Raw genomic sequence first — 18,524 nt, 5'->3', positions numbered from 1 at the left:
GATTCAACTAAGCTGTTTTTAAAAAAAAATGCTGCAAGACACACCCATAGCCAAGAATGGCAAACCAAACAGATGGTAAGAAATTTTGTAAAAGGGATAATGGTGAACCTTTTTATAAAGGATTGGTTTTAGCCCTAGCATAAGTAACTGTCCAATTCTGGCCCGTGCACTTCAGGAAGGATGTGAAGGAATCAGAGGGTCTGCAGAAAAGTGTAGAACTGAGGACTTGAGTTAGAGGGATAGCTTGGATAAGTTGGGGCTGTTCTCTTCAGAGAAGATGATGTTGAGAGGAAATTTGTTGTAGGTGTTGAAAATCATTTATTCATTAATGAGATGAGGGCGTCGCTGGCTAGGCAGCATTTATTGTCCATCCTTAATTGCCCAAAGTCAACCACGTTGCTGTGAGTCGAGGGCCACGTGTAGTCCAGACCAGGTAAGGATGGCAGCTTTCTCCCTAAAGGACATTAGTGAACCAGATGGGTTTTTCTGACAATCGGCAATGGACTCGTGGTCATCATTGGATTCTTAATTCCAGATATTTATTGAATTCATGTTCCACCAATTACCATGGCGGGATTTGAATCCAGGTCCTCAGAACGTTTTTGGGTCTTTGGATTAACAGTCCAGCAATAATACCCCTAGGCCCTTGCTACCCCCTGGTCAGTTCAGCTATCGATTAATATATGGAATCCATTTCTGGAATATGATTGGATGAGATCAAATGGTGACTTTCAAAAGGAAGTTGGATAATTATTTGCCATAAAATAAATTGGTGTGTTATGATATTATGGTGTAAAGGTGTCACAGTGGGATTAGGTGAGTTGTAGTTGCAGACAGCTAGCATGAACACGTCGGGCAGAATGTCATCTTATGCTGAATACATTCTATGTTTTGCAACAGAGTTCTGTCATTTTCTATGTGCAGTTGATATCTAATGCAAATTGTATTTCTTCATTGGAAGATGACGACTTCGCTTTCTCAAAAGTCCTTTCTTTGCTTTATTACAAACACTTAAAAACTGAAATGAAAGCAGTAAACAATGCAAATATTCAACAGGTGATATGTGGAAAGACAAGCGCAATTAGAGTTTCAGATTGTTAACCTATTATCAGTATTTCATTTGCATTGAGAGTACTTTATTTAACACTCCTCTAATTGTGACTATTGAATATAAATCGCAGATTCTACAGTTGTCTCAGTGAAGTGAAAAGTGGAGCTATGCGAAAAGCACAACCCCACCCAGATTTGAATGTTGTTTGTGTCTTGTTACCACCCACCCTTCCAGAAAGATATAAGAAAAAGCACTCACCGATGGAGAGTTCCTTTCCAATCCCATATTAGCAACCACCGCCAACCCCACCCCCCCCAACTTAATCGGAACATTTCTTGCCTGTCTGACTGATGCCACTACCCACTTTTGCCTATGTTCCGACAATCTCTTAAACTGCTGCACTTCTTCACTCCAAACACTTGCACATCAAAAATATTTGAGTCAGCCATTGGATAGTTAGGGCCTATGCAGCTGAAAGCCTAAATTTTGAAATTCTCTCCAGACATCATCTAATTTTCTCCTCGTGTGTGTATAACATATTCTGTAAACAAACATCTGTAATAAAGTTTTGGTTTCCTGCTCTAATGTCTCATGTTACTTTCTGTCTAACTTTGTTTTGTAATGCTCTTATGAAGTACCTAGGGACGTTTTACTGCATTCGTGGTACTATACAAATACAAGTTGTTTCTGCTCCCTATGTCTTCATTGGAAAAATTAACAACTCGTTGACTCTTTTAAATCAAATTGTATGAACTCGTTACCACCTTCAGCCTAGCAGCAATCTTTATTGAAAGAACTTGAATTTTCTATCACCTAATTCCATTTTCCAGATTACTCTAATCCTGTTTAGTTCTTTTAAGACCATAAGACATAGGAGTGGAAGTAAGGCCATTTGGCCCATCAAGTCCACTCCGCCATTTAAATCATGGCTGATGGGCATTTAAGGCTTAGTGTTTTCCTATGTTATTCACCTGTACCCTATTTTCTCAAATAAAGAAAACCCATCAGTCATGGGGCTTCTGGGTCCTGGTGTGTTTTAGTAGGAATGTATTAACGCATGTGCCTGTAGCTGCCTCTTCTTACAATGTGGAATGGAGGAGACACGCAGGCATGTTTTTGAATAAACATACGCAGCATGAGCATTTACAAAGAAATTGTCAACATTTGATTCACAGCCATTCTGCAGCAAAAGCTTTGTTTTCTATAAACTAATATTTGAACTTATTGTTTCTCATGAGAAACTTAATTGTAAGAAGTCAGACTTTTGGGAGGAACAGGACTGAATTAAATAGACTCATTCGGAAAGAGAATGACAAGCTTTCTTGTGTTGTAAATCTACATTTCCACAGGAAAGCTGAAGGCAGATACCGCAGTAATAAATATTTCAACAGCCCTAGTTGGGGCTTTCCCTGCATTGTTTCACTTAGTGTTATCTGAAGGATCATTGCTACAACAACGATTTAATGCTTTTTTTCTTGGGAAAGCTGTCAGTTGCTGGAATGGAATACAGTTGGAGTGAATGTCACAGTTGCTTAATACCTACCAAGCGTTTTTTTCTTCATCGGGAACAGAAATTTGTAATGGTTAACTGGCTGCTCTCTTTTAGTCTAGTGGCTGTGCCGTTACAGTACTGTAATAAATGGACTACACCCCGAGCAGTTGAAATTCAGAGGCCTAGTAACAATTTATTTTGTTACTGCACGTGGTACGTTGCAGAAGAGGGATGCTCATTTTGGGGGTAGAAAGTGGCACTCTTCAGTCAGTTATAACACTGCCTCTACTGGTAACATCATCCTTGCAGTTCTTTTCTTGTTTCTGCCCTAGAATGTTACAATATGTGTGATGTCACTGGAGGTAAGTTATGCAATTGTAACACAGACCTCGCAGTAAGATAACGTGACACTCTTTTTAACAGGAAGAAATTGAGAGATAGTCTCTGCACTTCATCCTTGCCACTTGTTTATTTGTGACAAGATCTACTTTACAAAAAGAGTTTCAAACTTTAAGTTGTTACTTTATATGATAGACATAAGCCGGCACTCTGGTAAGTTTAATATTAAAGAATTAATGTTTATTTACACAACACCTACAATGTGTTTTTTTTAAAAACACTTTCTTGAGCACAGGTGCTAATACTGAAGGAAAAATGAGGTCTTGAGAAGATCAATACACTTCCATTATTGACAGTAATGGAAAACATTCAACATGTTGTTAATCACTCTTTTTAAGATGAAAATGTTGCACATTAGAAGGGTTTCCCTCTCCTGGATCTTTGAAGCTAACTGAAGTTTGAAAGCTTCTGGGTTTTCGTATGAAATTTTGAGCTTTTATACAGAGAATATACTCGGGATTGAAAATGAATGTTCCTGTCTGCTCGCTACCTAAATTGACTATGTGTTCAGGCAGGATTCCTCTCTTCATGCTGGTGATCCTTCTATCTGAGTAGTTCCAGGTTGAATTGATCTGGCCTCACCTTTGATAAGGTGTTATCCCAAACCAGCTTCAGTCATGTGACTATACAGTCAATACTCTGTTATCCACACAAATGGTCTGCTCTCAAGAGTGGCAGCTGTTCACAACTGTTTGTGATAAAATGGTTTCTCCACAACCCTCTGTTTGTTAGCTTTTGATTTTTCAGACAACAAGTCTGCAGTGAATTTCTGTAAAAATCCAGACAATAGGATGTGTAAATTCGACATATGATAAATGTCCCTTCAAGGGAAGAACCTCCACATTATCTCTTGCCTGTATGAAAATCAGCAAAAATTCACTTGACCCCTTGGACTGCATGTTGGGTCAAGGTAAGTCATCCATATTCCATGGTGCTTTTTTCAAAACAAAATCATTCGTGTGTTCACCAAAATTTGAGAACTTATTATGCACTTAGATGTGATTGTCTTTAAAGTTATTGCATGACTTAAAGTTTTTTTGTAAGTTAGCACCTTTCCATGTTGGTTCTGTTGTCGTTATCACTATGGTAACAAGTACTCACTATAGCGTTGATAACTTGTATTACTTATAAGTTCTTGGGTAGTTCAACTTAAATGTAATAAACTAAGCACTTTGCACATACTGCTTGGATCTTCAACATGTATTCTTTTTACCATTAAACTTGTCATGCCAGTGGTTGAGTCCAGTATTTTCATACTTCTCATTCAGTCACTGGGAGTTCACAGCTGCTTTATTAACTCTACATGCAGGTTGCTGTGGAGTAAGTTAATGTTCTGGACCTTGTGTTGCTGCATCTCAAATAATCCTCCTTGTCCAAACTGAATTAATTACCTGAAAACTAGTGTTAATTTTACACTTTACATTGCAAAATGTATAAAGCAGAAATGTGTGATAATCTGCAAAACTTTTTGCTCTTGATGACTGGCTAGATTTCCGCTTTGAAGATAGGCATTTTGTTGTGTTTTTTTTAATAGAAACTTTTATCCCTGTTTCAAGATGTACTTTGATTGCATGAAAACCTTTCCTGAACTGGCTACATTCTTTGCATTGGCAGTGTTTCTCCGAGTCATGACGGTTAAGTGTGAAAGTATTATCAGTGATGCTTATTGAAATAGCATCTTGTCCACAGGACACATTCTGCCTAAATTCTAACTTTGACATTCAAGCTGAGCATTTGTGAGCAGTTTTAAACAATGCTGTTAAGAGCATCTAGTTCAAACAGTTGGTTCAAATTGTGTTTTGGAGTCTGTCCATTTTCACTAAAATCTGAATTTTACCAGCTTTGGGTGATGTGAGAATGGTCTTTGCAACTCCGTGATTCTACAAAGTTTTCAAACCACATGTTGGTGAGATAAATCAAGGAAGAGACCATCTGAGGCTAACTAGGACATAAACCTTCAAACAATGGCACAACACTAGATATTGGAAATCTGAAATAGAAACAAACTTTTCAAGAAACACAACAGGTCTGGCACCATCTGTGGAGAGACAAAGTGTTAACAGTTTAAGTGTGATATGACTGTTATTCAGAATGCTTCTTCTGAAGAAGCGTCCTGTCTGTCTTGAAATGTTAACTGAAAGCTGAAAAAACTGTGAATGCTGTAAATCAAAAACAAAAACAGAAATTGTTAGAAAAGCCCAGCGGGTCTGGCAGCATCTGTGAAGAGAAATCAGTATTAATATTTCGGGTTCAGTGACCCTTCCTTCGAACCAGTTCTGAACAAGAATCACTTGACCTGAAACATTAAATCTGATTTTTCTTCGTAGATGCTGCCAGACTTGCTGAGCTTTTCTAGCAATTTCTGGTGTATTGTTAACGCTTTCTCTCCTTACAAATCCTGTCAGATCTGGTGAGATTCTTCAGCATTTTCTGTTATTATGACATAATCCTGTCCGTTGATTTAAATCTAATGCAGTATTCTGCTATATCTCTGGAAAAATAACTTTTCAGATAATCCATATAGATCCAGAAGTGTAAAATCCTATTGAAGCTCTTGATCTTTTGAAGAAATTTATGATCTATATGGGCTGTGGAAACCATTTTGGCACCCTGAACCCTCGCCCCTTCAAGGTTTTTAACCTTTTAGTGACCTCAGGTGGGAATTAGCTATTGTTTAATAAGTCAATCAAATGAACTTTCTTACCCCACGGATGCTGGTGTTGCACAGTCAGAAAATATAAGTGATTGAAACAGTTTGCCATACTAAATTCTAGGATAGCATCTATCCCAGCAAGTTATAACAGAAGGGATTACATACATGTGTTTACAGCAAGCCCAGAATTTACTACAGTGCTGTTTTGATGACCATACGTAAGAAAAATTCCAAAGGATGACCCATCACCCATGGTTAACTTCAAGTTAAGAATGGTGTCAAAATTGAAGGGAAAAAAACGTAATTGTGCAAAGGTGGCATGTCAGAAGATTGGTCAGAATACCTGATAAAACAAAGAGCAATTCATTTTGCCTGCATTAAGATTTTAAAGTATGAGAGCTTGCTCACTAGAAATATTAAAAACAGTAAAATTTTCTATATTTTAATGATGAGTTAACATTGTGAGCCATGATTTTACAGTCTGTAAAATTAATAATGGAAAATACAGAAATGACAGATAAATTGAACAGGTATCTTGCATTTCACTCCTGAGAATAAGGTAATGTCCTCACAGCAGCTAGAAATCAGGAATTAGATGGGAAGGATGAACTCAAGGAAATTACAGTTGTTAGAGAACTCAAACTGAATAAATTGAAGCAGTTTCAGGCTGACAAATGTCCCGATCCTGATGGCCTTCATTCTAAATCTCTCTGTATTCAGCGAGATCTTATGGTAGCAAATTTGACTCCTATATTCATAAAGGAAAAGAGACCAAAAGCTTGAAACTACAGGCTATTCATTAGAAGCTAGCCCTAATTAAGTAATAGGACACTTGCATATATTCAGGGTAATCAGACTGAGTCAACATGGTTTTGAGTAAGAGAAATTGATTCTTTAATCCTTCTCTTGGAGTTCTTTGCAAAAGTGCCACGACTGTGGGTAAAGGTGAACTGCTGAACGTAATGTACTTAGATTTCTAGAAGGTATTCGATGAAGTGACAGGTGAAAGGTTATTATGGAAATTTAAAGTTCATGGTGTTGGTGGGTAGCATGTTCGCATGGATAGAAAATTGGTTAGGTCATGGAAAACATTTAAGTCTTTTTAGATTGGCAAAATGTAAAAAATGGTGTACCATGGATCAGTCTGAAGCCTCAGCTGCTTATATTTTATATAAATAATTTGGATGAAGTGATGCAAAGTGTGGTTATCAAATATGCCAGTGAAACAAAGCTAGATTGGAAGTTAGTTGTGAAGAGAACATGAGACTACAAAAACATAATAATACTTGAAATGAGTGAGCAACGATGTGGGAAAATGTGAACTTATCCATTTTGGCAAAGGAAGTCTATTAAATGGTGAGAGATTACAGAACGAGTTGGACCAAAGGCTCTGTTTCCATGATGTGCTGCTCTTTGACACTATAACTCTGAGATGCTGAAAAATCTAGATGTCCTTATTCACGAACTGCAAACACATTAGTGCAACAAGTAATTCGGGAATCTAATAATCACTTATTGTGAAGGGAATTGAATAAATTACGTTCAATTTAAACAGGGCACTGGTGAGACCACCTCTCTCGTACTGTATACCATGATAGACACCTTATTTGAGAAGGTAAATGTATTGGAAGCAGTTCAGAAAATATTAAATTTAGCTAGTAAGCTGTTACAGATGAATATCTTAAATGGCTAAGTTGTCTTCATAGCTGGTGTTCTGAGTTTATAAGTGTTAGAGGTGACTTGATTGAAAAATACATTATCCTGAGGCATCTTGGCAGTGTAAATGTGGAGAGGATATTTCCTCTTAGGAAAGAATCTAGAACTGGATGTCACTGTTTTGAAAATAAGGGGCTGCCCATTTAAAACATTTTGAGGCAAAAAAAAGTCTATCTTAAAGAGTCATGAAATTTTAGCGCACTCCTAATGAAAAGGTGGGGCAAGCAGAGTATTTAAATATTTGTATGGCAGAGGCAGAGAGATTCTTGGGAAGTAAAGGTGTGAAGCATTTTCTGAATAGACAGGAATCTGAGTTTAAGATTACAGTCAGATCAACCATGATCATCATAACAGTAATTTTCAGAGCCTGAACAGCCTACACTTGTATCCTTTTTGTACATTATTTAAAAAAGAATTATGCCTGCCATCAGAGGGTTGAATTCCAAAGAGACTGGAGAAAGTTGGGCATGTGTAGTTTTAATGGGAAACAATCGATATAACCTTTTTACAGTTACATGAAATATAAATGATATGGAAACAGTGAACTGAAATATTACTTACAAATAGAAAGTTACGCCTAAGATAAACAACAAAGGGTCAAACTCAAAAGGCCAGTGTAGGATTGAGACCAGATTGTTATTCAGTTAAAGAGAAACTGATTTCCAGGAAAAATTGTCAAGGCATGTACTCCTGAATCCTTTAAACAATGGAAGGGTAGACCAAGTTGAGTCTAATGGCTTCCCTCATTTGTATTTATAACATGGCCTGACTTGAATGACAGTCATTCCCATAAACAGCCCATGACTCAGTTCATTTTTCATAATATTAAGGGAAAGACAATTTTTTGCTAGCTGAATATTCTCATTGCATAATTGCTTACTTTAACTGCTTGAACTGTAAACTTCTTCAGTCTCTGCGCTCAAAGCGGAATAAGAAATGTCTTTAAAGGTAGAAACGATTATGCAACAACTTTCCAAACAAAAGTGGACCTGTCAGTACTGTGTAAAAGTGACTGTGTTTTATTGGTTTGTCTTGTAATTTATGTTGCCAATGTTCCAGTATGTTTATTGGTACTCATCAGTCTTTCCTTGTTCTTGTTTATGCTTCTAAGCTGCCACTTGGAAGAAGAATAATAAAATTGATACTTACACCAGCTTCTCACTGGCCCTGTTTTCTGTTTCCCTATCCAAGTTTGCTGTGATGAAAGTTTTAAAATTAACATTTCTTAAATATGAAACAAAAAATTTGCTTTCATACATGACTGAGAAATAGAGGACAGCCACATGACTGAATAGAGGGCTGAGAATTGGCACTAAGTAGACAAACTGGCAGTTAAGAGCAGCTGTGATCAAATTTATTGATGGTTTCTGTAATGAACCCTCAAGGTTTGGATCCTGCTAGTTGGAAGAACAATTTTGGAGTGGAGATTTTGCAAGCATATGGGCAACAGGATGTTCAGTTTTACAAGGAATCTGATCCATTTATTTAAAATGAGCCATTGCTAACTTAGTCAAATGATTTGGTGTGCAGAGTTGTTCAGTATTGTCCTGTGCAGTAGCAGGTTATCTTTTATGACTTTATAAAATAGCTGCTGAAACTTATTGTCAAAACGAACAGCTACAATTCTAATTTTCAAGGTCATCTGCTGTGTTGGCAGCACTCTGTACATAACATTGTAACAGGCTGTGCTGAATCTAGTGCAAAAACAGGAAAAAGATTGTTTTACACTGATAGTAAATGTCAAGTATAGGACGTGGACATCACTGTCTTTCTGGGCTTTGGTTTGCTGGTGGTCTGTCTCATCTTGGGTGTGTTAATTGTATAATTAAAGCAATAGTTGAAACTGCTGTGTCGCTGGTGTGAATCGATACTGAGCAGGGATTATCAACTGGACTGAGGCAGGAGACAGTGTCCCAGTGAGAGCCTCATGGTATGTTTACATATATGGTGTGGGAGGTGAGGAAGATCCATATTCAGCACAAGGAAAGATAAGGAGCACCAGAGAGCACTCCAGCAGGGTCTAATCCAAACATTTCAGACTTGAGTACCTATCTGAATTGATAACCTATGTCTTGATGCAGCCACTGATAAATTCCTGCTGCTTGTCATCTTTGGCTTACGGGAATTTTAATGTCACTTGACTACTGGAAAAATAAATTTCAGATTTGTCTCCTGTCTGAGTGATGGTGGTATCCATCAAAACATTCATGTGCATCTTAAAGGGGATGAAAAAATCAGCATGTAGACTGATTGCCGAGTCCAAGGTCTTTTAAATGTTTCAGTAAAACCAGAACCCTAAACTAAACTTCAGAAGCAGTGCATTTGAGGAAAGACCTGATTAATTCTATCTATTTTTCTGCTACTTTTTCTGAAGATAATTTCAGCACGCGTGCAACATAGCAATAAAATTTTGCAGACTGCTTTTCAGGCAGGAAACAAGAAGGTGGGCCTGTAAGTGAGAATACTGACATTTCATGTCTTACCATCAGCCACCCGCACTGTTGCAATTTTAAAGATATTGGGAGATGGCTGATATGGTGTCCACCCATGCACTAATTTGGCCCCTTAAGTGGGCTGTTAATTCCCAATTAAAACGCTCATCCCACTGTAGCTGTGATTCAGTGTGTTGGAGAAACTTGTGCACACGGTTTGGCCTGGTAAACGTTTAAATTTCCTGTCTACTTTCTTCCTCCTATCAGTCCCAGCCCCCAACTCTACTTGCCCGGGCCTGCTACTGCTAGTGATCTCCGATCCTGAGAGGCAGGAGAGACATGATTGGAAGTCCTGCCTAGTATTAGTTAAACGGTGGTCACATTTAAAATTAATGCAGGGTGATCCAGCTAAGTGGAGGTGGTAGACCTACAAAATCTATGGGCTGAAGACAAGCTGATATGGTACGGAATAAGGTAGGCATATCAAGTTCAGAAAAAGTTCAGTTGGATCCTGTACGTTAGTTTAAAATATTTAACCTTAAATTCAACTCGAGTTGAGTGGTTTGTTATTTTTGCTGATATCTAGTTTTGAATGACATACATGTTTTGTTTTTCAGTTGAAGTACATTCTTGATCCTTTTCCTAGATCACTTATCTTTGCTGTTTTCCATCTGGAACTGGAATCTAAATGCTGTCTTGCAACTTCCAGTTACTATCCTGATACATCCAGTAAACTTTCTTGTGATTTTGAATGGTTGTTGTATTTGGCTGTAAACAGAGTAAAATGGCAATGTCCAATGTTTCTGTTTAGAATGAAGTCTTTTCCCTGACATGAATTAATCTTAATTTATAGACAGTGTCAGTGTCCCACACATTAGTTGGGCCAAATGCAGTGTGTTCTGCTTCCGTATATTTCCCTCCTTGATCCCATTAATCCAGGATTTCAAGCTTCCTCCACATAATCATAGCTCTGATTTGATGAAGAACATTCAGACTCCAGCTATTGGTTGAGGAGGTACAACTGTTTATACCATTGGATAATGTATTTTATCTGAAGACCGTTTAGATGTGTATTCAAACTGGAAATTGTTTTCACTGCTTCACCATGCTTCTTGGATTGTTCACTTCTATTTTGGGGAAAATCTCAGTAAAATATTATTTTACTAAGTTGTTTTCAGCATAATGGAGTGTTCTGACTATATATTCTTCCATCTCCACTGACATTTACTGCTTTCTTTTTGAGGAAGAGTTGCATTGGTCAGGAGGGCGTCTACAAGTCTTCATCGTTTCATTTTCTGCCAATACATCTACTACGTGTATATCTCACGTAGCCCACCACACACGTTCAGATTGTAATTTTTCTCACTTTTTTCCACGGATACTGTTTCCTTTCTAGTGTACCTTTTTGGCAGTTTTACCTCAAAGACAGAAGATCTGTCAGCGCGTTTATTTTCTCACCACTAAATCTATGCTAATACTATGATGTATGACTGGCTGAGCTTTGTAATATTGGAAGTGCTACTTCACTTCAGGTGAAATTTAGAGTTCATGTGGGACCTTTTTTTTGCAAGGAAGATCAGAGTTCTCCATTTGCCTTGATCAATCTGTAGTTATTGACTGCCAAAAAAATTTAACTGTTATTTGAGATCTTGATACTTGCAATGTGTTTTGGAAACCAGAGCTAAACAAATTCACTTGTTCCTTTTAGTCGAACCAAAGATGTCACAGCTGTATAAATGAAGCTCTTCTTTCCTTCTGTCAACATTATGTAATAATTGTAACTGTTTGAAACCTAAGGCACTGGCGCTTTTGATACAATTGTTTTATCTCTTCTAAAAACAAAATGTCCCCTGTCCTCTGCCTGGCAGTGAGGCTGAATTGTTTGCATTTGCCAAGACTTCTAAGGAAGATGATGAAATGTATTTGCATTTGGAGGTTGCACTTGCTTCCTTACACACCACTGTGCATTATATTGTTTATTAAATTAGTCTGAAATACCAATAACTTTTGAACTTCTTTCCTTCTCCTAACAGGAGCAGGCCATCCAGTCCCACCAGCCTGTTATGCCATTCAGTGAGATCATTTCTGATCCATTATTTAACTCCATATCCCTGCCTTTGGCCCATTATCCTTTAACACCTTTGTGTGGCAAAAATTTCCTGAAATTTTGAAATTTAATACACCATACACATTCAAAAAAGATTATTATTCACATTTTGAAATTTATTGTAACTCTCCTTACAGTTATCATCTGTCTGAAATAATAGAGATTTTGCTGATTGAAAAATGTGACATTAGGAAGCTTGTAGCTGAATAACAGCTCATGTTCACTGCCGAAAATGGCCTTCCTGTTTGGGGCCACTACAAAGTGGAAATTTCAATAAGTAAAATTCTGAAAGAGAGACACAGCCCATCTCAGTTTCTGGTTTTAACAGATGCAGGATAAGGGGTAGATGACCAATCCAGTCTGAGGTATTTACAATTATTTCAGAACTTAGTGAAACTGTGTGCCTTTGATTTTATGGTGGTTCCAACTTCAGCAGTCAGCTGTGTTTCCCTCCCTTTGGAAATACAGCAAGCAGACTTCTCTCCTACCACCCTGAAATCAGGCATGAAACTTAGAGAGAAGGGTGAAAAGACACCCTGCAGTTACCGCAGGATATTTAGGGACCCTTGCCTCTAGCTGTCCATCTTCTCAGTCTGCCCTTCAGTGCTGCCGCCAGCAGACCCTAAAGGCATGCAAAATACTTCCTAAAAATAGGCCCAGGGCTAGTTCTCCACTTGACATCTAACCAGTGATTTATGAAGGTTGAGTGTAAAGCCCTTGCTAATGTAGGAGCATTTGGTTTACTGTTTTCAATAGGCCAAGTTTGGCAAGGATTTTCCATGACCAGTTAGGTTAGATATATGAATAAGGAAGGAGGGTTATAAGTTGACTCCATTTTTACATAGAGGGTGTGTTGAGAATTGGCTTGTAAGATTTTAGTAGATCTGCCTGCTCATTCCCAGGAATGTGAGATGCAGAAAGAGAAAAGTGGAAAAACAAAACAAAATTTCTAGAAAGAAATATTGTAAATTTTTTAATGAAATGTGAGGCTGGATGAACACAGCAGGCCCAGCAGCGTGCTCCTGAGATGCTGCTGGGCCTGCTGTGTTCATCCAGCCTCACATTTCATTACCTTGGATTCTCCAGCATCTGCAGTTCTCACTTGTAAATATTCTTACCATTTAAAAAAAAAAATCCTTCATGGGACTTGAGTGTCACTGGCTGGCCAGCATTTATTACTCATCCCTAGTTGCCCATGAAAGTGTAGTAGTGAGTTGCATGTGTGCATCCAGAAGAATTGAATGCAGACATTTTAACTAGTGACCAGTTTAGAAAGCTTTCAATATCAATTTGTTCTGTTCTATAATGGTCACAAATAGGAGCACATGACAACCATAAGGAGGTTTACAGAAACATTCAAAATATGAATAATAATCTTTTGAATGTGTACGGTATATTAAATTTCAAAATCTTGGGTAATTTTTTGTTACACAAAGGTATTAAGAGGAATGCCCACCTGAGATGCTTTGAGCTGTCAAAATTATCCCCATCGTGTCCAATTCTGGACATCCCATTTTATGATTTCAAAGACTTGGAGAGGTGGCAGAGTAGATTAATATAAGGATATGGTACTTGTGTAATGTGATCGAAGATCATCAGTTTGGATTCTCCTTTAATGTAGGAAACGTTATGGGTAGATTTAATAAAGACATTCAAAACTTAGGTCCATAAATAAAATGAAACTTTCATTGGTAAAAGGACCATTGATAACCAGATTGGGAAGTTAAAATAATTGGTAAAAGTACCAAAGAGGAGATGAGCATTTTAGTTATGCAGTAAGGCTATGATGATCTATGATACATCGGTGGATGCAGAGTCAGTTGTAACTTTCAAAAGGTAATTGGATAAACACTTCAAGTACAAAATTCTGCAGGGCTATGTGGAAAGGGCAGGGCGTGAGACAAATTAGAAACTGTTTCAAATTGACACCAAGATGGGTTGAATGATATCATTCTCTGCTGTATGATTCTAGGATTCTTGTCATCTCACTGAGCCTGCCTAGTATCCCTTATTTGTAGCAGTAAATTTTTTTTACTGTTCAGCTTCTCCAATTGCAGCTCTCTGTAATTAAACAATGAAGTAATCTGCATAACAATTGAAATTTGCAACCTGCTGATTAAGCTCATCACTGGAATTTCTAATTGTAATTTGTTTCTTAGATCCTTGATGAGATCACTGAGCATGGGATCAGAATCTACCAGCTTCCAGATGCAGATTCCGATGAAGATGAAGAATTCAAGGAGCAGACCATGATTCTGAAGGTGAGATTCTAATAAATTGGTATCAGCTAACTACTGCATTGTAGAAGTAGACCAGACCAGGCACGGTGGTTGTGAGAAACAAGTTTAAGTGAAGTGGAGTGAAATTCAATTTTAATATAGAGAATAGAGTCTTTGGTGGGCAGGGGGCGGTGGGGGCGCGCAAGTGTAGAGCTACATTTTTGAGTTGATTCCCCGGGGCAAGCAGATCCTTAAATTGTGTTGCCAATTCCACACGGAAATGGAATCAACTCGCCTATAGAGAGCAGCTTACTGTCCCTCAGTCAAGCTCCAGTTTGACAGTTGAAATCCTTTCAGTCAAAAAACCTTATCATTCCTTAGCTTTACTCTTTAGTTTTCATACGCACAGTCTGAAAACAGAACGTCTTCCTCTGTTAGGTGTGAGTTATGCATTTCATGCTGAACGTTTCAAACCAAGGGAGAAGTAGAAAGATTTAGGTGTCCAAGTACCAAAGTCATGAAAAAGCTTGTAAATGGATGCAAAATTTTAAAACAGTAGTGGATTGCTTCACTGTTATGTCAAAGGAAATGAAATATAAATATTTTAAAGTTATGCCAGAGTTGCAGAGAGGTCTTCTCTAGATCTAAGTACTGCAACCTGTTCTATGCACTACATCTTAGAAGGCTGCATGAAGGAGTGCAATACAGGTCCCACAGAGAGATACCAGGATTTAAAGCATTAACTTACAAGCCATGTTTAATAAACTAGACTTCAATGCCCTTGAGTTTAGGAAATTTAAGGGGCGATCTAATTGGTGTTGTAGGTGATTAGAGGCTTTGATATGGTCAGTGGATTTGCCCTGGTAGGGTATTTCAAAATAAGCAAGCAAAATCTTTGAGTGTTTCAGAACCAAGACTGTTAATTGATCAGTCATAGTCTAATTCATGAGAATAGTTACAAGGCATTGAATGCCTGATCTTGTTTGAATGCCCGCCAGATCAAAAGTTCCCTTTCCTTCTAGGCCAGTGTTCCCTTTGCTGTGATTGGCTCCAACCAACTGATTGAAGTGAAAGGTAAAAAGATCCGAGGTCGCCTTTATCCATGGGGAGTGGTTGAAGTGGAAAACCCAGAACACAACGACTTTCTCAAACTACGCACGATGTTGGTGTAAGTATCTCTCTCCAAAGCAAATTGCATTTTGCACCATAACTACCAGTCGGGTCACAGAAACAGACACTTTGGCTCAAGTCGTCCATGCCAACCAAGTTTCCCAAACTAAACTAGTTCCACTTTGCCTGCGTTTGGCCCATATCCCTTTATACCTCTTACTGTTGATGTATCTGTCCAAATATGTATTAAATATTGTGACTGTACCTACATCTACCACTTCCTCTGGCAGTTCATTCCACACACAAACCACGCTCTCTGTGGAAAAAGTTGCCCCTTGGGTCCCATTTTTAAATCTTCCTTCTCTCACCTTAAAAAATCCCCTCTGGTTTTGAACTCCCCAATGCTAGGGAAAAGACCTTTGCTATTCACCTTCTCTATGCCCTTCATAATTTTATAAACCTTTATAAGGTCACTACTCAACTTCCTGTGGTCCAGGCTATCCTGCATGTCCTTAAGTAAAAAGCTCCAGAGCCCCAGCAACATCCTTATAAATCTTTGCTGAATCCTCTCCAATTTAATAATAATCTCCTTATAGCAGGGTGATCGAAACTATACACAGCACTCCAAAAGTAGCTTCACCAACATCCTGTACAATTTCAACATGACATCCCAACCACGGTACTCAATAGTGTGAGCAATGAAGGCGAACATGATAAATGCCTTCTTAAGCACCCTCTGTACCTGTGATGTAACTTTCAAAGAACTGTGTACCAAAACCCTTTGGTCTCTGTTTGAAAACACTCACCCAGGGCCCTACCATTAACTGTATAAGCCCTGCCCTTGTTTGCTTTACCAAAATGCAATACTTCCTGTTTTATTCAAATTAAACTCTATCTGCCACTCCTTAGCCCTGTGGCCTAATTGATTAAGATTCCTTTTGTATTCTTAGATAACCACCTTCACTGTCCACTACTTTTGGTGTCATTCACAAACTGTGCCTCCTAAATTCTCATCCAAATCATTTATATAAATGACGTACAACAGTGGACCCAGCACTGATCCCTGTGGAACACCGCTGGTCTTTGCCCTCCAGTCTGAAAAACAACCCTCCACCACCAGCCTCTTTCTCATACCATACAAGCCAATTTTGTATCCAATTGGCAAGCTCTTCTGAATCCTATGTGATCAAACTTTACTAAATAGTCTACTATATGCAGCCTTGTTAAAGGCGTTATTCGAATCCATGTAGATAATGTCTATCTCTCTGCCCTCGTCTATCTTTTTGGTCACATCCTCAAAAAACTGAGTCAAGTTTGAGAGACACAATTTCCCACGCACGGGCTGTCTATCCTTAATCAGCCTTGCCTCTCTAAATGCATGTAAAGCCAATATCTCTCAATCCCCAGTATGCAACCACAGAACTTATAATAAAGCTTTCTCGAATTATTTCAGCTGCAGAAATATGTCATGATAGTAAGTAGGATCCTGCTGGAGCAACTTGCTTTGCTAGATTGGTTAAGTATTGAAGTGCTGCTGTATAGAACCATAGAATTCTGGTTACTGCTTCTAGTTCCAGTTAGCATTTTTAACAAGACATATTTTTGAATGAGCCATTAGTAGATCTGATGTTTAGTTTCCTGGATTGTTTGACACTTGAGTCATGTTACAATATTTGTGATGAAGGAGGCACTGCCAGTGGTGTCTTTTGGTTCATCGCAAGGAAACCATCCTCGTGCAGACGGAGCACAGAGAGACACGGCTGGCATGGAAAATGTAATGTTTCTGAAATCTTGAATATACATTTGCTTGATTGCTTGCATGATGCACTGCAATTGTGACTTCAGTCTCTTTGCATTATCAAGATAAAAGCTGTTCGCCATTTGCTTCAAACAAAATAAGCCATTCCTTTAAAGCATTTGACGTTCAGAATTTACAGCCTGAATTCCAACTGATTGTAATTGAGTTGAATTGTGTTGAATAGTACTACTTAAACAGCTAATATTTAGCATAATACCATCATTCAAACTGCCAAGGCCAACTTTTCACAGCTGGATGATTCTATCAAAAAACGCATTTCTGTATTCTTATATATATTTCTAATTTGATTTAATGGTTGCGCAGAAACTTCATGGAAGTGGAACATGATTGCTACCTTTCATTTAACATTTTCTTTCTTTGTCCATGTGATTTGAATAATATCACCTTTCTTTGCTCTGTATTATTGAGCCAGTGGGTCAGATTTTGGAAGTTTTCTAGGGTGTATGCTTTTTTTTTCCCACTCACTTGATGCTGCATGCCAAAACTCTCAAGTTACTCTCTTCTTCATACTCTCTCACACGTGTATACTCTTTATGTGCCTATACTAAACACATGTATGCTAAGTTTATTAATTTCTAGACTATTGTTAATTCATCCATAATGTTTCTCTTAATGAATTTCTATTCAGTTTAAGTCATATATAGCACAAATGAAGATTGACTTTGACTTTGAATGGCAAAAACCATCGTCCCAGTCTGAGATGTCACTACAGGTGTTCTCACAATGGTGTCCAATTTCAGGAGTCTTCAGCTGCTTCATTATTTACGTTTTGTTCTTAAGATCAGAAGTGGGATCTTATAGTTGCACAATAATGTTCAGCACCGTTTGTAATCCTCAGATACTAAAGTAGTCCATGCCCAGATGCAACAGTACCTGGACAAGGTCTAGATTTGGGCTGATAAGTAGTAAGTAACATTCATGTCCCACAAGTATCAGACAATGACCATCTCAAGAAGGGAGACTCTACTCCTCTTCCTTTGACATTCAGCGGCAGTACCGTTGCTAAATCACCCACTGTCAGCTTCATGGGCATTACCATCGACTGGACCAAGACAAAACAGCTTGTTTTACTAACACCTTATCCTGAAACATAGTCCCTCCACCACCACCAGTCAGCAACAGTGTGTTCCATCTACAAGATGTACGGCAGGAAGTCACCAAGCCTTCTAAGCACCTTCCAAACCCATCCAACACTGTCATAGAAGATAAGGTCAGTCGACATATGGAAACGCCACCACCTGCAAGTTCCCTTCCAAACCTCTGGCCATCCTGACTTGGAAAATCATTGTCATTCCTTTGGGGTTGCTGGGCCAAAATACTGAAACTCCTGCTCTAACAGCATTGTGGGTTGCCGACACAAATTGGACTGCGATGGTTCAAGAAGCGGCTCACCACTGTCTTCTCAAGGGCAACTAGAGGTAGGCACTAAATGCTAGCCGAGCCAGTGATACCAGCATCCCATGAGTTTTTTTTATTAAATTCACAAAAAATGAAAAAGAAACGAGCAGAAAAGAATAACATAGTGC

At 38.4% G+C, this 18,524-nt stretch overlaps 1 protein-coding gene across 3 annotated transcripts in view; it reads left to right on the top strand.

The window, feature by feature from the left end:
• Positions 1-18,524, top strand: part of zgc:63587 (uncharacterized protein LOC393431 homolog) — a 134,248-nt gene that overhangs the window by 67,094 nt on the left and 48,630 nt on the right. For all 3 annotated transcript variants that reach the window (XM_048556193.1, XM_048556191.1, XM_048556192.2), the window contains 2 exons: positions 14,010-14,111; positions 15,092-15,237. In XM_048556193.1, coding sequence (XP_048412150.1) covers positions 14,010-14,111; positions 15,092-15,237 — 248 coding nt within the window. The remainder of the gene's footprint in view (positions 1-14,009; positions 14,112-15,091; positions 15,238-18,524) is intronic.

The sequence above is a fragment of the Stegostoma tigrinum genome, chromosome 26 (genome assembly GCF_030684315.1).
Source record: "Stegostoma tigrinum isolate sSteTig4 chromosome 26, sSteTig4.hap1, whole genome shotgun sequence".
In the NCBI taxonomy this organism is placed as follows: domain Eukaryota; kingdom Metazoa; phylum Chordata; class Chondrichthyes; order Orectolobiformes; family Stegostomatidae; genus Stegostoma; species Stegostoma tigrinum.
Note: the sequence above shows the minus strand (reverse complement) of the source record. Positions and strands in the feature narration are given on the sequence as shown.